Below are 26406 nucleotides of genomic sequence, written 5' to 3' on the forward strand. Positions count from 1 at the left end.
TATTGATTTGAACGAGTTTGAATCTTAAAATTAAGCTTGATATATTTTTTTTGAATGGGTTTAAGGTATACTTTGGATCATACCAACTTATCTTTCATTCTTTTTAAAATGTATAGTTTTTCATAATAAATTCTTATAACATTATATTATATGTAAAATGATATTATTTATTTTCAAATATATGTTGTAAAATATGTATATCTCTTTTATTTCATAATTCACCTATATGTTGTATAAAATTGCGGACGCAGCTATAAGCAACTTGAAACACTGAACAAACGTTAGTAAAATTTTCCTGAGGTGTGTGATGACACTGACTTTAAGGACTTATCCGTGGGATACGCGCAACCCCCAGAATATAACAGAGTCATCTCAAGGAATTGAGGAGCAGAACTGACAATTATAGAATTTGAAAACTTATAAAGAAGGAAGAGAGAAATGAATTTTAGGGTAAGAAAATAGTGTGCTGGAGGCCTCTATTTATAAAGTCTCAAAAATCCTAAAAAATCACGTAATTAATTCAGCAACTAAAGAAAATAAATCAGGTAATTAAAGAAAATTAATTCAGTAATTAAAAAAAAATTAATCCAAATTTGTAACGGTAAGATTTTAATGACAAAATCAAACTGCCATTTTCAAATAAGGTTTCCTTAATTAATTAAAAATAATTTAATGTAATCAAAATAAAATTATTTCTAAATCTTATTTTCTTTTAAAATATCGTATATGTACAACACTATATAGGTGTTAATATTAATATATTGAATTAAAATATTATATTTACTTGGTCTCATTCCATACATTTCGAGTTTTGATTTGGTGGATTTGAGTTTAAATAAATAATTCAATCAATTTTTCACTCAAGTTAAGGACAAGGATAAATATGTCCCGATCCATCCTTTGCTCACCCGTATGCAAGGAGTTGACAAATGTTTTAACTTTATAGATTATCTTTTTTTAACCAACTCTACCATATGGGGAAATAATGTATTAAAAAAATTAGTTTACAAAAAGAGAAAAGAGATTTTAAAAACTAATTTGTCTTTGTATTTTTGTTATTTTGAATTTTAAAAATATAAGTTAGAATATTTTAGACATTAAACCAAAAATATGTTAAATTATCTCCTCTTTCCTCTAAATCTTTCCAATATTGAAACTATAAAAATTGACTTAATGGCGAGAATTTGAATAATATACACATAATCTTAAATTTAAATTTTATAGTTATTGTAATGCTTTCAAATAATTTTTTTTTTTCAAATATTGAAAGGGACTATAATTAGATGAAGATAGATTTTTCACTTTTTCATTTTCCTCCTTTTTCCTCATGAAAATTGAACTAAATACTTATAAAATATCTCTTCTCCTTTCTTCCCTTTATTTTTCTCATACCAAACATGTCAACAATAATTTAATTAATCTTATCAAATTTGTCTTTTTTAGAACTAATTTAATATAAGCCATTTTGATAGGATAATTGACATTAACGTATCAATTGGAGAGTGGATTTATTCAAGAAAGAAATACGCGAGGAAGAGAACGATTCTAAAAAATGGTCCCATTTGGAAGCATGGAAAATGGAGAGAAAGAATCAAAAGGATATGAATATAGGGTCCACTAGAATTTCGATCTTCCGGATAAAGTAGAAAATGAGAGGAGAAGAAACTGCTTAATTTGTATTAAATTATAAAAATCTTCTCATTTTATTCTAAATTTAATAACATACTCATCTCAATATATAAACCTTTGTGGAGAAGAATCATTTAGTCTATTCTCTTTGAAAATTATATCCCTCTTATTACATTTTTTTTTAATCTTGTTTACTTTTTTTAAGGAAAAAAAATAATGCGTATTGTTATGAACTTTTCTTCTTTTATAAAATTTTTAATTTCATATTTTTCAAAATATATTTTTGTATTTCATCTTAAATTAATTATGAATATATTATCTTATAGTTTTAAATTTTATCTTATATATTTCTCTTTTAATTTATGTATGTTTTTTTTTTTTAACTTTTAGTTAAATTTAAGAAACAGTTGCTAGTTATTTTATGTTTGGATTTGAGAGATATCTTACATTGGTAGCTACAATGAAAGTCAACTTCAATGAATGCTAAGTTGGCAAAGGGGACCAAGCTTTAGCCTGCATTTGTTTTATCTTTGCAATTAATTTTGATATAGACTCTATATAAGATCTATTAATTTCTAAGCATTTTTAAGAAGAAATAAATGAAATTAGTTTTTAAGTTCAATGGTTATATATCTCGATAATCGAATAAGATTTTTTTTTGTTCATCCCTGGAGTATCCACCGCCGATAGCAGTGATTAATCTCCTTGCTACGTTGGAGGCACCTCAAAGGGTGGTATAGCTGGTCCCAAAATTTAATGCGACTGCATATACAAGGCAAGATTTGAACCCCCTGATCTTGCTTAAGCGTGAATCAATCCCTACTGCTGAACTACACGCTTGGAATTATAACCGAATAAAATTAATGTAAAGCAACAAAACTTTCTTTTTAAATATTTAACACAATTGTTTATCTAAAAGTTGAATACAAAATCAAACAACTTACCTTAGTTATGCCTGTGTTAAGTAATAGTATTTGCAATTAATTTATTAAACACTTAAAAAATTTTGTGATTTTAGTGACTTTCATATTGGTGTGGCCTTGTCACCATTGTTGAAATGTCACCATTGACATTGTGGTTTTTGAGTATATGTCCAAATTCCATGTAAAACACTAGTGACAAGAATTGGAGCATTTTGCAGAACAATTTGAACTTCACAATGTGGCAACAGCTACATCATTCTTCTTTTGTAATGAATTCAAAAATGAAATTTTCAAACCCATTTATACCATTCATACTTAATTGTTTATACTATGCTGAAATCGATGAGACCTATGGCGAATGTGCTGTATCATACCTGTATTTGGTTGTCACGAAATTTCGCAGAATGCAAACTCCGTTTCACTTTCACACAATCCAAACACGCCACGCCAACTTAGGTTCTATCTGCGTTTAATGGTTTTTTTTTTTTTCCCGAAGACTTTCTCCTTTATAATTTAAATTAGTCTTTATAATATTTTTATATGATTTTCACCCCTGTAAAATATAAAAATTATCATTTTTTGTCATCAATGATTATTTTAAGGTATATAAAATTAATAAATTTAGAAGTAACATAAACTAACAAATTATTAAAAACTATTAGCTTGAATAGTTACTTAACTTTTTAATAAAAATATAACTAGTCAAAAAAATCATATAATAATAGAAATTAAAAATAAAGTTTCAAATATACAAGGAAGAAAAACAAAAAAAAATTACATTGATTAAAATTGAAACTTACTTATTACAAAAATTAAAAACATATTCAAACCATAAATAAAAAGTTTTAAAAAAAAGTTACCAAAAACAAATTACCATAAATCTTAATTACTAGAGCATCTGCAGTGGAGGTTACTTATAAGCAATCACATGTGCCACATCATGCCACATCAGCTCTTTTCATTGTTTATGGGTTACTTAAATTTTAGCAAAGTTGCTTGTAGAAACTTAAGTGCTTAAAAAAAAGTGGAAAAAAGTTTATGTGGCATGATGTGGCACAAAGGGTTGCTTATGTACATGATATAGTGTTTTGGAAGGAAACTCAGTTAATATTACCAATTTTGTATTAATTATCAACTTGGTACCGGTTTAGTTATTGAATGATTATCAATACTATATCTTGTTACAACATTATTGTTTTATTTTGATCGATTATTAGAGGCCAAATTCTTTCAAGAGAAAGTGTTCATCAAAATGAATGTTGTCTCTTTCAAACAAATTTTCTCCATATCCATACTTAATTAATTGAACACTTACAAACATATACTTAAAAAAAAGCTTAATTATCTATAATATTAATTTCATACTTAAAAGCCCTAATCAAGAAATTCTTATCATATCTTAAAAACTTTGAAAATTTCATTGCACAAATTGTCATAGTTTCACAAGTTTATTCTTTAAATTTAGAGTCATATTCAAGGATGTTTCAATTTTTTTTTAATGTAAACATGAACTGGCCAATTACTAAAACTCGTTGGATCAACAGTTCATTAAAAAAAATATAATTTTATATTTTTATTTAATAATAAATTATTATATATAATAACTTTTCATTTTTATAACAAATATTTTAAAATTACATTATTATATTTTTAATTGATTGATAATCTAAATAAATTACATAAAAATAAAGATTAAAAAACTATTGTAATATTATTTTATTTTGAGAATTATGTTAGTGCATAAATAAACTTTTCTAACCACAAAGCACAAACATAAAAAACACAAAAGCGTAGACTTTCATAATTAACATCATTATCAAGTCTTTATCAAAGTTGGGATGAAGTTTCCACTTAAGATATTTTTAGCATTAATGTTGTGTGCGGACCAAGGGTTTTAGAATTTTAAAGATTTTTAAATTTTAATAATTTTAATTGCTTTAATTTATTTCATTTTTATTTTTTTAGTTAAAAAATTGAAAATTTGCATTTTAAAAATCTTGCATCTGGGTAAAGTAATTATATTTTTTATTTCTAAGATTTTTATTTTGATGAAATAAATAAGTTATTTTAACATCTCTAACCAGTATAGTTAAATTAAAATAACTGCATTAGTTAACTTATTTTTATAAATTGTTCTTGTAGTTAATTTATTACTTTATACCGTAACAAATTATATATTTAGATATATTTTATGCTTAATTTAGTGCTCTAGAGAACAATAATATAATTGTATAAGATTTTTTTAATTGAAATTCCATAAAGGTAATTGATTTTTATTTTTATTAAATATAAATATGTGCGAAGAAGATATTTATATTTACAACCAAGAAGAAATCTATGGTTTATGTAAGTTGTGAGTCGTGACAAAGACAACCCTTAGTAGGTGAAACAAACAAAGAACAAGTTTAATCAACTTAAATGCGTTAATATATATATATAGAGAGAGAGTGTGTGAGGAGGGTTATAATTAGACTGGTGTAACTTTTACTAAGTATTACCGCTCAATAATTTTATATTAAATATGAATTTTATAAATCTAACTGCTAGATTGAAAGTTCATATCATTTTATATATTATATCAAATTTTGTTAAAATTGAACAACAACCTGAAAGTAATCAAAGTATTCATATTTTAGTATATTTTAAAATAAATATATTACGTCAATTTTATTTTATAAGAATGAAGTATCAAATTATCTTGAATTAATGTGAAATTTTGTATATATGATTTAAGAGTAAAAAACTTTCAATCTAACAGTTAGATTTATAAAATTCACATTTAATATAAAATTATTGAGCAGTGTAATATTCAGTAAAAGTTACACTGATATCTTTTGAACTCTCATTATATATATATATATATATATATATATATATATATATATATACTAATATATACTAATATATAAAGGGAATACCTTTTTAGTAATTACCTTGACTTCACTTTTTTCTGACCATTATATTCTTTTTATTTTAAAAATTTAAAAAAAGATATTTTTTAATCAAATTTAAGAACTTGAAATTAATGAGTCTATACTAATATTAATGTATAAAGAGAATATCATTTTCAATAACTATTTTTTATTTTTATTTTTACATGGATCATTTTATTTTTTATTTATTTTTTAATAATTACTTTTTTATAAATTTTATATTTTTTTTATTTTTTTTATTTTTATCTTTTAATACAATAACACGAAATATCTTTTTTCCACTAATATATATATATATATATATATATATATATATATATATATATATATATATATATTATAAATGAAATATATTTTAATAATTATTTTTTAGTCCTTATTTTTTAGTAAACTATTATAACTCTCGAAAAGAAACCTTCTTTAAATAATTATCTATAATTTCTAAAAACACAAAATACTTCAACTCTTTTAATTATTGAATAAAATATACAAGGAATCTCCATCCACTAATTAAATTTAAATTTATAAGCAAGTGTGTTTTGCACTTCTCATCTACTTGCAGGGGGTTATTGATACTAAGATTCAATACAGCGTTTCTCTCCGAAAAGGTGTATTTCTTCTCTTTTTTCTTGATTTTGGATGCTGGAAAACGAACCGCTTTTGCCCTTTCAATTTTCTTGTGTGTCATGCACATGATATGGTATTGAATTGTGTTCTTTTAATCTTTTTTGTCAAAAAGGGATTGAGTTCATTTTTGTTTTTGCTTTCTGGGATAAGCCCAAAATTGCTGGTTTTGTTTTTTTTTTTTTTCGTGGGGGTTTGATTTTTTTCTGCATTTTTTTTTTAAATTTGGGTATTTTTAAGATTTGATAGACAATTCGGTTTTCACTGTTTCTGACTTTTTAGGGTACTGTTTTTGTTCTTCTGGTTTTCTGCATAATTCTTAGGAATACAAAGGAGGATTTCTGGTCCTTGAAGACTGTAATTTTTCAGTTCTATTGTGTTTCTTTCTCCGAAAAAAGCCTCGTGTGAAAATAAAAGCTTGTGTTGCCTTTATTCTCTTGATTTATGTTGCAATATTTATATTTTTGGTTATGAATCTTTATTCCCGTATTTATGTTTTTTACCCACTGTTTCTTTGTAATTACACTTATGAATTTTTGAACTTTTGGCAAATTATCCAAATCTCCCGCTACTTGTTCATCCTTGATGGTACTGTTTCATGATTCTCATGAATCTCATCTATATCACTTTCTATAGTTACCCGTGTTTTCAGATTTTACTATAATACTTTCTTGGCGAACTGGTGATGTGAATTTTTGAACTTAAAACAGAATGGTGGAAGCAAAATACAAATTTTCACCAAGTTTAATTTAGTTTGATGAATACTTCTACTGTAGTACAGAATTGAAGGATGGGTCAAGCATTCGGTTGTTATCAAGTAGATCAGTCAAATGTGGCTATCAAGGAGCACTTCGGAAAATTTTCTGATGTTCTAGAACCTGGATGTCATTGCCTGCCTTGGTGTTTTGGGTATCAGATTGCTGGTCGTTTGTCACTGCGTGTGCAGCAACTTGATGTTCGATGTGAGACAAAAACAAAGGTATCTGCACCTTCTTTTCCTCCACCTACCTTGTTTCATGGTGCTGTTCTTTAGTTTGCCTTACTCTTACCAGAAACAATTATTTTGTTAATATGATTTCTAGTTACTCTATTTACCATCCTGAAAACGTTCCATTCTGAACATTTGTCTGCTTATACTTAAATGACAGAAATAATAATTTTCCGGAAAGATTTACCAGTGAATTTCTAGTTTTCCATTCTATTAACTTCACAGAAAGAGTTTTATTGGTAATATATATTGTTAATGGTCTTTGTAATGGATAAAACTTTCTGTAATTTGAGATTGAATTTTGAATGCTCTTCATTTTTCCCTATCCTCTTTGTATTCCTCTTGATCAATTTTTTTCTTTGGATTTATGCTTCAGGAAATTTCCTGTGATTTATTATGATATTGTAACATCATTTCATTCTAAATGTGGATGATAATTCCTATGTGATTTATCATGATCTGTTGTTAAAGTTTGACTGTTATTAACTTGTTAGGATAATGTCTTTGTCACTGTGGTTGCATCTGTGCAATATCGTGCTGTGTCTGAGAAAGCTTCTGATGCATTCTATAGGCTTACCAACACACGGGAGCAGATCCAATCATACGTGTTTGATGGTATGTAGGATGAATTTTCTACTTCATTCTGTTTTGAAATGGTGTGTAATGCAATTATTTCATTCACATGGATTAATCTACTCGGTTTGTAGATGACTATTGTGACACCCTTTACCCCGCATACCATAACATATGAATAATATAATCTGATTAACCTCAATGTAATAAATAAACTCAAAATTTATACAGGTAAAAAGAATCACATTTTAGCATAACTAAACTTAGAGGAAATAACAAATTATAAAGGAAATAAAATATCATGAATCAAATTCTAATTAGTCCTAACTATTCCCCAATGTCACATGTTCTATCAAAATGACCCAACATTGAGGACTATGTCTCATCACCAACGTCTTTAACACTATGTTGATGATCACTTGTAACAATCACAAGGAAACAACACAAAGAAAAAGAGAGTGATAAACATTTTACTCTAACTCACGGTATAAGAATGCAAACCGGTTAGTCAAACAAAAACAACACATACAACATGATATAACATTCACAGTTACACATCATCATACTTAGGTTATCCACAACATAATAAACAACAACAGATATAATTATAATGTATATGTAATAGACATGAATTATATGTTATCATGCATGTGGTGCCAGTAAAAACATAACATTTGTGCATTACTACTAGCAACACACTAGAGTAGTCTAGGAATACATGTCTGGTCACACCTTCGACGTATTTTTACTAGGACATACTATCAGGGTTTGATCGGCGGGATAGCTAGGTTGTGCGAGATACATTTCATGCTCATGAGGGTAGGATTGAGACTTCCAAACCAAGTTATCCCCAAGGTTAGTTCCCAAGCTTTCACACTAGGGACCTTCTCTGGCAGTGCATTTCATATTGTATCTTACAAAAACATTTTATGCACATGATGCATGGCAAACAAACTCTACGCATTACAATTAGAAAAAATCCGTCATACATGAATATACAACAAACACAGGATTGAAGATTAATCCATTATCTGACATACAAACCCACATCCAGAGCGAGGTTTCTCACTCTCCCCTTACCTGGATAAACTCTAGATGACGGGTGTAAGACTTCGGGGTGATTTCCTTTCTGCTCTTGTTCTCTGAGCTCTGAAACGCGTACATGAAAATATAGTCCTAAAAAAGGTTTAGGATTTAGGGTTTGATTAGAAAACCCCTCTTTTTTAAAAAAATCTAACCTTGTGTTAAAACACACTAACCACAGTTATCCTAAAGATCCCTTCCCTTTTTAATAATATATATTATATTATTCTTTAATAAAGTATCATATTATATATTCTAAAATATATGACATAATTAAAACAAATATTTAACAGCCCCTTTTAATAAAATAAAATATCAAAATTATTAATAAAATATTTATATTATATATTATGAAAAATTGGGTGTTACAGATGTCATTTGTAAAGCAGTTTACTAATATTTTGCATTTCTTTAGTTATCAGGGCCAGTGTACCAAAATTGGAGTTGGATTCTGTCTTTGAGCAGAAAAATGATATCGCAAAGGCTGTAGAGGAGGAGCTTGAGAAGGTGTTCATTCTTTTCAATATTCACTTTTCTGTTCTCTTACTTAATATAAAATATTCATTAGTAGACCATTGAAGGTTGTAAATTTTAATCATCCTTATTAACAAGTTAATTCAACCTTAATGTTTTAGGCCATGTCAACTTATGGATATGAGATAGTCCAGACCCTCATTGTGGATATAGAGCCTGATGTTAATGTCAAGAGAGCAATGAACGAGATTAATGCAGGTAATATTTCTAGTTCCTTGAAAAAAAAAAAAGAACATTTTGCTACATAGTTGTGAATACACTTATGTTGCAATTCCTGTATCAAATTACTTTTACATTGCATAAGATGTACAATACATGTTGCAGTTGTTGTACTTCCGGTTTCTTAGTTGTTGTGTTGGTTTTTAATGGAACAGATTTTGTGTATAAGCATATTTGCAATATGGTTTTCTTAGTAGCTTTAATCATGTAACCTAAGTTTTGATCCCAAAAAACAGAAAAATTTCAGCATAAAATAAATGAGAAAAAAGGCTACAAGCTAACAGTTTAAAACGCTTTTATACTGTCATCCAATTACAAACTATCATAAATGATAAGTTTATCGACTTTTACGATAACTATCATATATAGTAAGTTAATTGACTTTTATAATAACTATCATATTTAGTAAGTTTATCGACTTTTACAATAACTAACTTAATAGTCATATTTTAGTAGTTTTTGATTGGTTGGCAATGCAAAAGCTTTTCATTGACAGGGCATGACCATTAAATCCAAAATAAATTATTATTTAAAAGTTGCAGTACTGCATCCAAACAAACATCTGTGTTTTGCAGCATGTGTTCTTATAGGCCTTTCGTGGATCATGATTATATCCTCATCCTTTATACTATTACTTGAATATGAATAATTTCTTATTATGAATCTAAATGAGTACAATAAAATAAATAGGCATAAAATATAATCAATCCCTAAAGTTTAGGGATTTAGATAAAACTGACTAAGGATGACTTAGGAGAAGATAAACTAGTATATCTAAACAGAATTATCTTAACACTCTCCCTCAAGCTGGAGCATATATATCATATGCATCTAGCTTGTTACATATATATGTTATTCTAGGACCTCGTAAAGATTTAGTAAAGATATCTGCAAGTTGATCCTTGGAGCAAACTAAGGAGGTCTTGATGATACCCGAGAGAATCTTTTCTCTGATGAAATGGCAGTCAACCTCTATATGCTTTGTTCTCTCATGAAAAACTGGATTAGAGAAGAGGTATAAAGCTGACTGGTTATCACAAACTAGTTCCATATGACCAACCTTGCAAAACTGCAACTCTTGAATTAAGAATTTTAGCCACAAGAGCTCACATGTGGTGTGAGCCATAGCACGATATTCTGCTTCTGTACTTGATCGTGCAACAACACTTTGCTTTTTACTCTTCCATGAGACAAGATTACCACCCATGAAGACACAATAGCCTGATGTTGACCGCCTATCACTTGCATCACCTGCCCAATCTGCATCTGAATATCCAACAATGTTTGTATGTCCTCTATCATTGTAAACAAGTCCTTTTCCTGGTGATCTTTTGATGTATCTAAGGATTCGAACAACTGCAAGCCAATGACTCTCACATGGAGAGTTAAGAAACTGACTTACAACACTGACAGGAAAGGATATATCAGGTCTGGTCATGGTGAGATAATTCAATTTTCCCACTAATCTCCGATATCTCCCTGGGTCAGAATAAGGCTCCCCCTGATTAGTCATAAGCTTCAAATTAGGATCCATGGGAGTGTCAACTGGCTTACAATCTGTAAGTTCGGTCTCTTCTAGAATATCAAGGGCATATTTTCTCTGAGAAATAGCAATACCGGACTTTGACGGAGCGACCTCAATCCCGAGAAAATAACGTAGGGGACCTAAATCCTTAGTGTTAAAGTGTTCAAATAAGTGTTGCTTCAGAGCCTTGATGCCCTCCTGATCATCACCTGTAATCACAATATCATCTACATAAACAACAAGATAGATAAATCTGTGTCGATGAGCGTTTAAAGAAGACAGAGTGGTCTGTCTCGCAGCGGATCATTCCAAATTCTTGTATAACTTTGCTAAACCGACCAAACCAAGCACGAGGTGATTGTTTGAGGCCATACAAGGACTTTTGCAATTTACATACAAGACCAGACCCTCCTTGAGCAACAAACCCAGGAGGTTGATCCATATAAATCTCCTCCTCCAAATCAACATGTAAGAAGGCATTTTTGATGTCTAATTGAAACAAAGGCCAATGCCTCATAGCAGCCATAGCTAAGAAGAGACGAACTGAGGCCATCTTCGCAACTGAAGAGAAGGTGTCGTTGTAATTCAAACCATATACTTGCGTGTATCCCTTAGCTACAAGACGAGCTTTCAATCTATTCACCTGTCCATCAGGGCCCACTTTAACATTAAATACCCACCGACATCCAACAACAGATTTTTCAGGCGGAGGTAGGACAAGTACCCAAGTGTGGTTGGAGTCTAAAGCTGTCATCTCATCAATCATTGCTTGTCGCCATCCTGGATGGGTTAAGGCCTCCTGTACTGTCTTGGGAATGGTAATAGAGGAAATAGCAGAGACAAAAGCATAATAGGTAGGAGACAAACGATGATATGAAAGAAAGTTATAAATAGGATGAGGATTACAAGTAGAACGACTACCTTTACGAAGAGCAATGGGCAAGTCAACTGAGGTAGGTGGGGCCGGAGTAGGTGAGGAGACTGAAGCAGGAGTAGAATCACATGGCTCAATTGAAGAATCATTGGGAGGAACAACAGTATGTGATCGACGCTCATAGGTTATCCCAAATCGGTGTAGAGGATGGTCAGACCCGGCTAGTGCGGGAGGATCTGGTGCCTCTAAAAGTAGCAGGTGTGGTAGGAGGCACACTATGATCAAAATGAGGAATAGGCAATACCTGAGAGAGGAGATCTGAGTCAATCAGAGAGACATCTGTGGCAATAAAATATGGTGTATCTTCAAAGAAAGTGACGTCTGCACTGGTGTAAAATCGATGCGTAGTAGGAGAGTAACAACGGTACCCCTTTTGGACACGGGAATATCCTAAGAACACACATTTGATGGCCCGAGCAGACAACTTAGCACTTCTTGAGAAAAGATCATGGACAAAACAAGTACAGCCAAAGACACGAGGATGAACAGAATAAAGGGGATCCAATGGGTATAATAGGGAATGAGGTACTTGATCATTCAAGACAGACGATGGCATTCAATTTATTAAATATCCTGCAGTGAGGACAGCATCGCCCCACAACTTTGGGGGTGCATTGGCATTCAATAAAAGAGTACGAGCAATGTCCACAATATGTCTATGTTTTCGCTCAGCTACACCATTTTGTTGAGGTGTATGAGGGCAACTAGATTGATGTAGAATGCCATGGGAAGCCATAAATGATTTGAAGCAATCTGAAAAATATTCTTTAGCATTATCACTTCGTAAAATCCGAATTACTTTGCCAAATTGAGTTTTGATCTCCGAATAGAAACTTAGGAAAATATTGAATAACTCGGAACGATTTTTCATTAAAAATATCCAAGTACATCTAGAAAAATCATCAATAAAGGTGACGTAATACCTATGTCCTAAAAGAGAAGGAATGCGACTAGGACCCCAAACATCAGAATGAATAACATCAAAAGGAGACATAGCTCGACTATTAATACTATTAGGAAAAGAAGCTCTAACATGCTTCCCTAATTGACACGACTCACACTCTAAGGACACCAACCGTGAGAGATGAGGTACCATTTTCTTTAATTTATTCAAGCTTGGATGACCCAGGCGACGATGAATTAAACCAGGAGACTCAATAGATGCACATATGGTAGAGGTAGAAGGCTGAAGGTAGTAGAGACCATGTGATTCAGATCCGGCTCCAATCATCTGTCCCGTACTCCGGTCCTGTATCAAGAAAGAATCAGAAGTGAAGGTTATGACACAGTTTAGTGACCGAGTCAACTTACTTATAGAAATCAAATTAAAGGGACATCCAGGAACTAGTAAAACAGATTTTAATGGTAGTGATGGGAGAGGTGATATTTGGCCAATACCAGTGACTTGAACTTTTGACGCATCTGCAAGAGTGATATGATGTGGAGTTTTAGGTGATGATAGGTTAGGGAAAAGGGAGACATTACCAGTTAGGTGATCAGAAGCACTGGAGTCCAAAACCCAAGGTCCAATAGAAGTAGAATGAGAGAGACAAACTGTAGAATTACCAGTATGAGCAACAGTGATGAAAGAGGAGGCCTGTTTAGTTGCCTTCAATTGAAGATACTCTTGGTAATCATCGGTAGATAATGTCATTGGATGATTGCCCTCCGGTTCAATCTTGAGCTCTGGAGCTGAAGTTGGAGATTGAACCACATTAGCTGTCTTACTCGGAAAGCCATGCAAGGAATAACACTTGTCTCGTGTATGTCCATCTCTCTGACAGTAGGTACAATGGAGGTTTCCTCTACCCCCTTTACCACGACCACGACCTCGACCACGCCCTCGACTTCCACGGTCAGCTGTACTAGAGATAAAAGTAGAGGACTCAGATTCTGTGTGAGGATCTGCCTCTGGTAAAGGGACCCGAATCAGTCGATCTATGAGTTCTTCTACTGTAGGAATGACAGGATTTGTCAAGATTTGATCTCGAACAGATCCGTAATCTTTGTGGAGTCCTTGAAGGATAAACACCATAAACATATTATCAAGTTTGTTTAATATTTGTTGAGGATCATCACTAACCAACATTAGCTTGAGCTCATCAATAGTGGATTGAGCACGATTCAAATACGTTGGCAAATCATTATCAACCATACGAAGAGTTGCCAGACTATGAACAGACTCGTATATTCTTTGGTTATCATTGGCATAGACATTTCGAGCCTTCTTCCAAATATCATAGCATGTCTTGTACGGACGAAAATGCACCATTAATTTAGGCTCAATGGACTACCACAATAGAGATACAAGTTGATAATCTGCCCGTTGCCATTCATCTCTCACCTCTTTATCAATTTCGGACGCCCTTTTAGTAAGATGATCATAGAGACCCTGACCTAAAAACCACATTTCAACCGCAGTGGACCAATCCAAATAATTTTTACCATTAAGCTTTTCAGATGTAATAGTAGGTGATCCAGAAAAGGCAAAGGAGACCAGCCCCCTTTTGGAAGATTCAATTTTTGGATTCTCCTTAGGAATCTCTGCCATGAAGAGAAAAAGAAGAAAAACAGCAAACAATCAGTCACGAAACTCCGAGATAGCACCCAATCAACCACGGAACTCCGAGGTAGCAACCAAACCACCACGGAACCCCGAGACAGCAACCAAATAGCCACGGAACTCCGAGACAGCAACCAAACAACCACGAAACTTCGAGGCAGCAACCAAACGACCATGAAACTCCGAGCCGCAACCAAACAACCACCAACAGACCACCTAGAGTGTGATCCACAACCTGAAAAGGGTCAAAACGGGAAGAGGGAGGGCCGGCGAGTCCAACGGAGTGAACCGCGTCGCAAACGGAGGCTGGGAGGGCGGCGCGTGAAGCCCACGCGCCGGCGAGCTTCTTCAACAATAACCGCGCGTGAGGGCGCGTGAGACGGCGGCTGACGGCGGCACGCGACGGGGAGGCTGATCGGCGACCTCTGAGTGTGCAGGCGGTGTCAACTCCGGCAACCGCGGACAAAACTAAAAAACCTTAGAAACCCTAGATGTTGGCTGCTGGATTAGGATTCCTGGACCAGAGTGCTCTGGTACCAACTTGAATATGAATAATTTCTTATTATGAATCTGAATGAGTACAATAAAATAAATAGGCATAAAATATAATCAATCCCTAAAGTTTAGGAATTTAGATAAAACTGACTAAGGATGAATTAGGAGAAGATAAACTAGTCTATCTAAACAGAATTATCTTAACACTATTTTATCAACAGCTGCTAGATTGAGGTTGGCTGCAAATGAGAAGGCTGAAGCGGAAAAAATTCTGCAGATCAAGAAAGCTGAGGGAGAAGCAGAATCCAAATATCTGTCAGGACTCGGTATAGCTCGCCAACGTCAGGCCATTGTGGATGGACTGAGGGACAGTGTTCTTGCATTCTCTGAGAATGTGCCCGGGACAACAGCTAAAGACGTCATGGACATGGTGCTGGTGACTCAGTACTTTGACACCATGAAGGAGATAGGGGCATCTTCAAAGTCTTCATCAGTGTTCATACCACACGGTCCTGGTGCGGTTAAGGACATCGCTGTGCAGATTCGGGATGGTCTTCTTCAGGCAAGCGCGACAAATTAAGCTTTCCTGGGGCTGTAAATAACAAATAGTATGTGTCAGATTTTATCAGGAAATGCTGTGTGTAAACTTTGAATGTCTGCGTCTTTACTCTTATAGCAGTGTGTTTACTTTTATACCTGAAGTGCTGATGTGCAGTTTTGAATTCCTGTTTTATTGTCTAGTTGCTTGTCAATCATACTGTTGGAGGCTTTGTTATATAACAATTGCTTCCCATAAGATTTTCTTTTTTTGGTTCCTATCTTGTAAGTTGGAAGTGAATGTGTAAATTTGCAGTGCTCTATGTATACAATTTAGTTCACCTCTCTCTTCTTGCCTTCTTGGCTTCTTGAAAGTGCCCCTTAGTTTTTCCTAATGTATATGCGAAATCATACTTATTAGAAACGTAATTAGTTGGAAAACAGTGAAGAGTTTGTTAGTAGATGCCTATTAGTTAGTTATTTGCTTACTATCGATATAAGTCGTGTTACTGGACTAGCTGTTTTTCTCTCTGGTGTTTTGTTGACTGTTGTTCAGCTTCTATTGGCTTAATATGATAGTGATTACTGGTTTGAATTGTAGCTTCTGCCAAGTAGTTAAGTTTCGTGTGCCTAACTTAGCATCTGATGCAATGTTGGAATTATTGATCGAGGCTGTTTGGATATAAATTAAAATAATTTTGATAGTTTTTTTATTAACAATAAAGAGTATTTTTCAATAAGGAATTTTTTTTAAAATGTTTTTAAGTTTATATCCAAATAAATTCTTTAAGTGTCACTTTATTTGTCAGCTTTTTATTTTTTAGTCAATGTGATTACAACTTTTTATTATTATTATTATTGCTATTTACTCAATTTCATATCCCTACTGAGATTTATGATTTGTTTGAAAGAGAGGAAAGATATTTTAATTAATTTATAAATTGTTTATAATTAGCTTGTAAATTTGTTTGCTTAGTAAATAAACTTTTTTTTATTAGCTTAAGATCTTTTCATTTTATTTATACCAAGCTTTTTAACTAATAATTTGTATCTTATCATTCTTATCACTTTTATCCTCAATATTTGATAACACTTCCGTAATATTATGTTATTTAATTTAATAAAATTCCACCTTTAATTTAACAAATATTTCTACTTTTATCAACTTTCCACCATCTTTTAATTTTATTTTATTTTTCCATTTTTCAGCTAACTATTCATTTTTTAAGTAACATATCAGTTGGTTTTTTTGTAAACATATACCCTTATGAATGACACTTCTGTCAGAAGTTACGTGTGTTATTTTAATTTTTTTTTCTTTTAAGATGTCAATAAATATGTCGTTTATCTTTTTCTGTTGTTATTTGATTTTGTCTTATATAATCTAAATATAGAAGTTTAAAAAGTATTAATATGCATTTTCACAAATATCAAGAATGAGATAGCAGCAACATAACTCGCATAAAGTAATCATGGAGTAATATTTCTTTTTGTGAATTAATGTGAAACGATATTACGAGAACAATATAAATGGATTAGGTAGCTTCAACGTTCTTTGTTTTAAGCTATAAGATGGTACGTTTTTTGTTTCCTTTTATTTCTAGATTTCGGGTATGGAGAATAATTTGATAACGTATATGTGATATCATTTACATCCATAGTTTCCTTTTCATTTTTCTTTTTCTCATCAAAATATTATAATTTTGAATATGGAATATAAAATCTGATTTTTTTTACGAAAAGGTTTCCTTTAATATTTTGTGTAATGTTGTATTAATGAATAATATTTTAACTTGTACGACAAAATTATTTTTGTGATAATTTTTATTCTTAAACATTATTTAAATCATAAGAGTCTATAGAATAATCATTTACTATAATGAATTTTGTATATGGGATAAAATATTTTTTTATAAAAAAAGTTATTCTAATATTTAAACGATTAATAATGTCAATTGAATAACAATTTTATCATTAACATTATTTGGTTATGAGGGTGTAATAACTAGTCAGTTACTAACTTAAATCCTTGTTTATGGATAATATCAAAATATGAAACCATTATCTTTTAGATTAGTAATACTAAAAGAATAAACACAACAATTAATAGCATTATTTGGATGATGTTTTCATCTTTAACGTTGACATGAGGTTTTAATGATTAGCCATTTACTAACTTAAATCTTTATCCAAATTTTTCTTCTTTTAATAAAAAATAAAAAGAGGCTATTTTACATGTAAATTATCTTATCTTATGCAATAGTTCATGATATTAATTGAGAAGCATTTTTACCTTCGATATCATGTGGACATAAAAGTTTACAGAATAGTCTTTTGTTATCATAAACTTTTGAGCATAAAGTAAGATAAAAGTTGTCTTTTTTTAGGAGTCAACCATGGTTATTAATGATAATGTTAATTTTATTTTTAATGTTATCAAATTTGAGAATTTAACAACTAGTCATTTGCTAGTTTAAATTCTTATAAAAATCGTTTCTTTTATAAAAAAAGGTACAAAAAGAGTTTTCTTTCATTTGTAAAAAATATAATAATAAAATCTAGAGAAAAGTATTTATTTCTAGGGGTAAGATAAATGTTCATAAAGTAAATTTTAATATTATTTGATATTTAGTTGTTATATTGTGAATGAATGAAATATGTTATATGATCGATATTTTTATATTATATTGATATATGTCTTATTTGCGTTTGATTGTCTGACTGCATCTTATGTTATGAGTAAGAGCGAGATATTTCTCACTCCCTTTGTTTTGTGTTACTTTTTTTTTATATTATTGCAAGTGATCTTCAGCATGATGTTGAGGATGTTAGTAGGCATGAAAATCTAACCCGTCCTCATGAGTACCCGCCCAAACCCGCCCCAATTTGGACTGGGAAAACCCATATTTATCAGGTTCGGGTTCGAGTTCAGATTTCCTCAATTGATAAAATCGGGAGCAGGGACGAGGATGTTAATACCCGCCCTCACCCCGATGTCATGCCTAGATGTTGGTGACAAGGTTTAGTTTTCTTAGAAAGATTATACTCTAATACAACACATGACATCAAAGAATTAATTAAGATTAGTTAAAATTTGATTTATGTTATTTAATTTGAGTAGTTAAATCTTAATTCTTTTATAATTTAATATTTTTACTGAATTTAGTTTATATTAAATTGTGATTATCTCTACCTGTATGATTTGAAGTTTATACTTTATATATTATATTTGAGATTATTCAATTATTCAATATATTATGTACTATGACATGTGAGATATATGATGTCACAAATTCTGTTATTTTGGGGGAAAAAATACAAGCAAAAATAGAGGGGTGAAGGACAATGTAAATGGGTGCCCCTACAATGCCAAAGCCTACAAACTTGTAAAAAGTAGACATCAGTGAGAAACCGAAAGCAGCATAACAACATTTATAATGTTCTTCTTCATCACACGTAAACAAAAGATCAAATAAATTTTATTTAAAAAATACTAGAAATAAGTTGATTTTATTTGAATAATAAAACAATATCACTTTTAAATGTCCACATATATATTTAATAGGTCTCGTGTAATGATTAAACAAAAAGTATCGTGTGTAGAATCAACTATTTTCGACAGAAAAAGTGAAATCTTTCATCTCAACTGGAAACTATCCCTGTGACTGCACTTTGCTCCTAAAACCAAACGAGTACTATTGAATAGGCGAATGAGTATGACAGCTTTCAAATCATAAAATACAAAACGTCCCAAAATGTTTGTACGAGTTTATACTTTATATCAATTGAATAAGCTACAAAATATAAATTCTAACAGAAATACTAACCACCCTTTTTTATTAACTAAAATTTATTAAAAATCAACAAATATATAATTTCAATTCCTTATTTAATGATTTCCCAGCCATTATTTCATAATCTCTAATAAATTTTAAGCAATAATAAATAATATTCAACAAGAAAGATAGTTTTCTCAATTTAAAAAAAAAAACAATAACACTTAATTTAAATTTATTAGATACTACCAAATTTTAAGAGTAATTAAATAAGTTAGACCCTCAAATTATATTTTCCAAAACAAAATCAGTCAGAATAGTTCAAAATGTGTCTAAAAAGTACTATCACTAACATTTGTCAATTCTAAATGCAGGAGTTCAATTTCCATCGATACACTCCACCTGTAAAACTAATTATGAATCTGACGGGTTAAAACATCAATAATGAGAATGATTCCCCATATCAAAGGATATTTGCAAAATCTCGTGTTCATTTACGAGTAACATTTGGTTTATAGAAATAGTCTATCACTTATTTATACAACCTTGAATTGCTCAAATGCAATCAAAATATGACGAACACTTCCGTTCAAAACAACAACCAACCTCAAACAAACAATTCAGTCCAACAGACAACTATGTGCTTTCCTAATGCCTACCTCAATGCTCTTGCCATAATGGCTCAAAATTAATTCCCTAGGGTTTGAGAGCCAAACCCAATCCAACCTTCGCACTCTTATCAATGGCCTTGGTGTCAACCTCCCCAGAAATGGTGAAGAAGGATTTGGGGCGCCACTCATGCTGGATGAGAGTGCTTGCCTTGCCGAAGTTGTTGACACGAGCCTTCACAGTTGTCAAGGGGTCCAACGCGTGCTGGGTGCCAAGTGTAAGGGTGTTCTCATTGGTTGAGAATCTGTGTTTTACCTCAGCACCAACAGCTGTGTTGCTCAAGTGATTGACTACATGGTAGTATGAAGCATTCAGGGTATCACCTTTGTCATTCCTGCACACAACAATTCATCATACCACCAAACATGTAAGCTCATACTATCAATCAGTTAAAACACAATTGACCTGAGAAAAAGAGTTTTTCAGCATATTCAAATAGGAAAATAATACAACAAAGAGCCTGCTTAGCTACAAGCTTAAAAAGAGCTTTTCAGAGTTCCTATGCTGAAAAAAGTTTTCATTTTCAGTAGAAAAGCTTTCAGAAACTCTTCTAAACTCGTATTCAAACAGGCTCAAAACTTTATCTCACTGAGTGAAGTCAGTACATGCAAATAGATGACGACAACAACAACAACAGTAACCTTATCCCAGAAGCCAGAAGCATGTATACAGACAACTAAAAGGGTGGGGGGGAGGGGGGGGGGGGGGGGGGAAGTGGAAAGAAAGAACTGCTGAAAAATGGAGCTTCAGAAGGTTTGCTAATCAGCTCTGAAGCATTAGAAAACTGCAACAGTACTTCTCTCCAAATCATTAACAAGCAGAACAAGCTCAAGATCAATTTAAAAATTCCAAAGTTCTTTCTCAAATGTAAAGGATAACTTAAACTTATAGAAGGCGAAGTGACCAAATGAAACAAATGCTGACACTTCAATTAGAGGCATCCTCTAAAAAAGGGACAAAAATTACTTACACAGTCAATGAGGCAACCAAATCATCTTTGGTGAAGTTCAATCCAGCATTGAATTTAGTTAACTCCCCAATTTTGGTGTCAAAAGAAAGATCAGTACCAAGGGCAAGTACATTAGTTCCTACAACGCCAGAGAAGTTGACAATTGGGTTGGCTGTTAAACCCACACTGGTGCTTATTCCAGCATAGTCATGCAGGTACTGAACTTCCACCTGTTTCATGACGAGGTTTGTTTCTCAAATTTAGTAAATCATATCATGCTTTCCTGTGAAGAATCAAACCTTATCATACAAAGTTACCAACTTATCTCACCTTTCCAGACCTTTGATCGGGAACTCTGAAGCTAAGAATGGTCTTCAGACCAGGAGCAAGCTCATTAACAGTGATAGTTGTGAAAAGCTGCAATGCAAATGCATTATCAACTTCAGTGAAATTACATTTAATAGAACAGGTCTGGGTAAATTAATAAGATAAAAGCAAACTGATATAGAAGCAGGAAGCATATGATTTTGGTTGAGATTACTCAATATCAATCACCAAGCACAAGAATTAGCCTGACATGATGCTGGCTTTAAAGTTTAAACAAATAAATTGCAGGTTAAGATGCACAAATTGTACAAACAAAATTCCTCAAATATCCCCATCAATCTAATGGTCACATGTAAATCAAGTTTAGGCATAGTGCATTGGATATCTGTAGTAAATTATGAATTTTAATAGTCATATATGCAGACATGAAGGACCGACAGGGTTCCTCAGCCAACTGAAGCTGAAATTAAAATTAGAACAAACAACTCTTTTGTATTGAATGGATATGAATATCAAGGATATTGGCATAATTACAGACAAACAGATACAGTAAAGGAGGGGGAACATGTAAAAACACACTTCAATTTCAGCCTGCATGTAACCAGAGCCCCCCAATTTAAATTACAATATTTATCAACTTGGGAATTTATTCTAAAAGTATCTAGTTTCAATCTCCTTAGCCAATCTCTTAATTTGATATAGTGATGTTGGAAAATTAGACTGCAGTTCTACCTTACATATATTGCACATCCCTTTTAGCTTAAATTACAAATAAGTAGTTAGCAGGGCTCAAGTGGACTAGTTGAAAAAGTTGAGTGTGTGGTTTGAAAACAATTATAGTGTCTTTGGTTGCCGGTTGAATCGATGGAAACTGATGTTGAACATGAAAGACACAAATTCTTGCTTCTTCATTTTATGCTTTGGAAAACAAAAACTCACATTTGCAAATGCAAAATTGCAAACAGGTTCCCAAACACACTATTAGAAAACAGAAATAAACACCTTGAAAAAGGCAGCCAGAAGTGACCATTTTATCACTTCCGCAACATGAACATATACCAACAAATCGAAACCAACCAAAATCCCACCTCTCAAGGGTAGTAGTAAAACATATATCCACCACCAAAATTAGTTTCACAATTTTTGCAGGCCCTAAAGTACAGAGAAGAACAAAACATTCCAAACAGCAAGGTTGAACTTACATTAGAATCAGTGTCCACTTTGACATCGGTAGTGATGTTCTTGTTCTTCAACTGGGTGTTAACATCAGCCACAAAAAGGTCACCTCTCCTGGTCCCTGAGGATGTTATAGCCTGAAGCAGCACAAGCCACGGATATAGTCAGTGTCATTCTCAGAAATCAGAACAACACACCATCACCTTACAATAATCCAAGCCCCGCAAATTTTAAGAGTAACTAACAAACCACAACAAAAATACCCTTCCCTACACAAGAAATCTTCCAATACAACATTCACCCCAACCACCACCACACACTTCAACAAAAATAAATAAATAAATAAACACGGCTCAATCAGTCCTAAAAATAAATTCAAAATGCAAATAATAATAATAACAATAAATAAATAAATAAATAACTTACAACTCCAGTTGGTGAGTAGGTGGTGATGGTGAACTTCTGGTCACTGTGGTAATCCTTGAATAGAAGATCTACAATCAAAAAGCAGATTTTTAAAAAACTAAAGAACTAAAATATCCAAACAGAATCATATATATATATATAGAGAGAGAGAGAGAGAGAAAAACCTCTGGCTTTCTTGCCAATGTCAAAGTAGAGACCAGGACCCTTAGACATGGCTTCTGCACAGAGAATTGGAAATGGAAATGGACGAAGAAGAGTGTGAACAATAGAAACCCTTTGGGGGAGAAAATATATGTAATAGTTGAAACCCTAATTTCGGAAAATGATTATTTATTTATTTATTTATTTGAGGGGAAGAAGACGTGGACCGTTTGATTTGGAAATGGAGTGGGGTTATGGAAGTTTATGGCCGTTGGATTGATGTACTTAAAGGAATATTTTCTTTTGCTCCAAGCCATGGTTGAATTCAATTTAAATTGAAAATTTCAAAGCGAATTTCTTTTGCTCCAAGCTTTGGTGGAATATCTTCCCAGTTTCAACTTTTATCACATTAAATAAATTGAAGCAGATGAAATAAAGTAAAGAAGAATAAAATGAAATGAAAATTTAAGACATGATGACTTTTCTATTTTGCACTAAATGATGAAGTATATTATTCAGAATGTTATCACTAGAAGTTTTAGTTAGAATGTTATCACTAGAGTTTAGTAATTGAAAGAGTAAAAGGGGTTGGAAATAAAAGCAAAAAGACTTAAGTTTGAATGTCGTATTTCTCTAATTCTTATGGATAAAAAAAAAAAACTTTAGAATGTAGTCAAAATATAAAGTATTTATTCCAACAGTTAATTATGATAGTGAAAGGAATGTATAATAAAAGAAAAAAAATAGACTTATAAAAATTGAATCAATTATCCAAGGAATCTGATTAACGATTTGATGGTTTAGCAGTTGTAGTTAATGTCACTTATTAAATTAATTAAACTGGTTTATATTAAAAAGAATTAAAAAATATATAATTAATATAATTTAATATATTTCATACCCTAAATCTTAAATTATCGATTTTTAATATTAAATACAAATATTCATCTTAGACAAAAATGTTTTTAGTGTTATAAAAGAAACAAAAAGTAGAGAGAACAAGCAAGACAATATGAGATGAAAAAAAGAATCTGACTGATGTATTATCTTTGGGAGAGGACTAACTTATTTATAAATACATGTGGTAACTAAATAATTACACAAGAAGGGAATAATACATAACAAAAATATAAATGGTAATGATTGATAATGAATATTGGCATCTACTAATTGAGCCACTAATTATTATTCATAACACTCCCCCTTAGATGTCCAATATTTAAAATGTGCCTCGTTAAAGCCTTATTAGGAAAAACCATGTGGGATAAAAACCTAGTGAAGGAAAAAGAACACATCATCCATAAATATTTATTTCTCCCCCTCGTGTATACAATCTTTAAGATGACGGAGTCCAATCTTGTGTATCAATTGTTCAAAAACTTTTCTTAGAAGTGACTTTGTAAATAGATTTGCTAGGTTGTCACTTGAGTGGACTTGTTGAACATTTATATCACCATTTTTTTGAAGATCATGAGTAAAAAAATAATTTTGGTAGAATATGTTTTGTTCTATCTCCCTTTATATATCCATCTTTCAATTGTGTGATACATGCAACATTATCTTCATATATAACTGTCGATGTCATTTTTCCAGAAGATAAACCACAAGTTTTTCGTATGTGTTGAATCACATATCTTAGTCAAACACATTCACGAGTTGCCTCATGTAATGCTAAAATTTCAGCATGATTAGATCAAGTGGCTGATATGGTTTGTTTTACAGATCGCCATGAAATGGTTGTACCACCACTTGTAAACAAATATCCTGTTTGTGATTTACCATTATGAGGATCTGACAAATAACGTACGTCTGCATAACCATTTAGTTCTAGTTTGTGAACATTTGAATATAATAACCCTATATCCATTATACCTCTAAGATAACGAAAGATTTGTTTAACTTCATTCCAATGTCTTCATGTAGGTGAACAACTATGTATTGCTAACAAATTAACAGCAAATGTTATATCAGGTCGTGTATAATTAGCAAGGTACATTAGTGCTCTTATAGCACTAAGATATGGTACTTCGGGACCAAGTATTTCTTCATCTTTTCTTGGGGTCTAAATGGATCTTTTAAGCACCTTTGTTATATAAGTTTCTTAATGCACAAGAATTCCATTTTCTAAGTATTCAATTCACAGTCCTAGACAAAACTTTGTCCTTCTTAGATCCTTCATTTCAAATTCTTTCTTTAAGCAATCTATTGCTTTTGAAAGCTCTTTAGGAGTTCCAATGATGTTTATGTCATCTACATAAACTACAATTATGGCAAATCCATTTTCAGATCTTTTTATAAATATACACAGACAAATTGGATTTTTTTATATCCTTCTTGTAACAAATATTCACTAAGTCGATTATACTACATATGACCTGATTACTTTAGCCCATATAGGGACTTATTCAACTTGATTGAATAATCGTCTCTAGGAATTGCATTGTTAGGCAAATTAAATCCTTCTAGGAGTTTCATATAAATGTCAACATCAAGAGAGTCATATAAATATGTTGTAACTACATCCATTAGGTGTAAATTAAGTTTTTCATGTACAACCAAACTAATTAAATATCAAAAAATACTTACATCCACTACATGTGAATATGTCTCTTCAAAATTAATATCGAGTCTTTGTGAAAAACTTTGAGCAACTAATCTTGCTTTGTATCTCACAATTTCACCATTTTTATTTCGTTTTTGCACAAAAACTCATTTGTATCCAATTGGTTTTACACCTTTTGGTGTACGTAGTACTGGTTCAAAAACTTTTCGCTTAGCAAGCGAGTCTAATTCTGCCTCAATTGCATCTTTCCATTTTGGCCAATCATTTCTTTGTCGACAATCGTTGATGTACTTTGGTTTTTGATCCTCAATATCATTTATTACATTTAGTGCTATATTATATGCAAACACGTCATCAATATTGACATTATTTTGATTTCATCGTATTCCATTCATAACATAATTTATTGAGATATCTTCATTTTCAATAATTTCAAGTACTTGAGTTTCTTCTAGAACTAGAATATTAGTTATGTCAAAGGAATCTTTTTGAGTTTTTATATCCTCAATTTGGTCATTTTGTTCTTTAACCCCCTTTTTTATTGGAGGATTCTTATCCTTGGAACAAATTGGTCTACCACGCTTCAGGCGTATTTGTGACTCGTTTGCAGTATTAGATTGTCCAACAGGGACTTCGACTCTTATTGGAGCATTAGCCACTAGTACATATGACTTAGTCACCCTTTTTGGATCTGTGAATACATTTGGTAATTGGTTGGCTAGATTTTGCAAATGAATTATCTTTTGAATTTCTAGTTCACATTATTTTTGTACGAGGATCAAGATTAGATAGTGATAATTCATTCCAACTAATATCTTT

The 26406-nt window shown here is 31.7% G+C and overlaps 2 protein-coding genes across 4 annotated transcripts; one reads left to right on the forward strand and one right to left on the reverse strand.

Moving 5' to 3' along the window:
- Positions 1-5936: 5936 nt before the first annotated feature.
- Positions 5937-15908, forward strand: LOC109813046 (hypersensitive-induced response protein-like protein 2). 3 transcript variants are annotated; one of them, XM_020377151.3, is made up of 6 exons: positions 5937-6093; positions 6891-7088; positions 7592-7712; positions 9169-9260; positions 9389-9485; positions 15245-15908. In XM_020377151.3, the coding sequence occupies exons 2-6, from the start codon at positions 6900-6902 to the stop codon at positions 15601-15603; spliced, it is 858 nt and encodes a 285-aa protein (XP_020232740.1). In that variant the 5' UTR covers positions 5937-6093; positions 6891-6899; the 3' UTR covers positions 15604-15908. The 3 variants fall into 3 exon arrangements, with proteins under 3 accessions (XP_020232740.1, XP_020232741.1, XP_020232742.1); XM_020377152.3 differs by having other exon boundaries at positions 5942-6093; positions 6886-7088; XM_020377153.3 differs by having other exon boundaries at positions 6065-6185.
- Positions 15909-19766: 3858 nt separating this feature from the next.
- On the reverse strand, positions 19767-23205 carry LOC109813040 (outer plastidial membrane protein porin). Its single transcript, XM_020377149.3, has 6 exons — positions 23048-23205; positions 22884-22951; positions 22484-22594; positions 21285-21371; positions 20976-21184; positions 19767-20339 (listed from the first exon to the last, which is right to left on the reverse strand). Exons 1-6 carry the CDS (start codon positions 23094-23096, stop codon positions 20033-20035), a joined length of 831 nt encoding a protein of 276 aa, XP_020232738.2. The 5' UTR covers positions 23097-23205; the 3' UTR covers positions 19767-20032.
- Between the last annotated feature and the right edge of the window lie 3201 nt (positions 23206-26406).

This window comes from Cajanus cajan, chromosome 2, assembly GCF_000230855.2.
Source record: "Cajanus cajan strain Asha chromosome 2, NIPB_CcT2T_4, whole genome shotgun sequence".
NCBI lineage: Eukaryota > Viridiplantae > Streptophyta > Magnoliopsida > Fabales > Fabaceae > Cajanus > Cajanus cajan.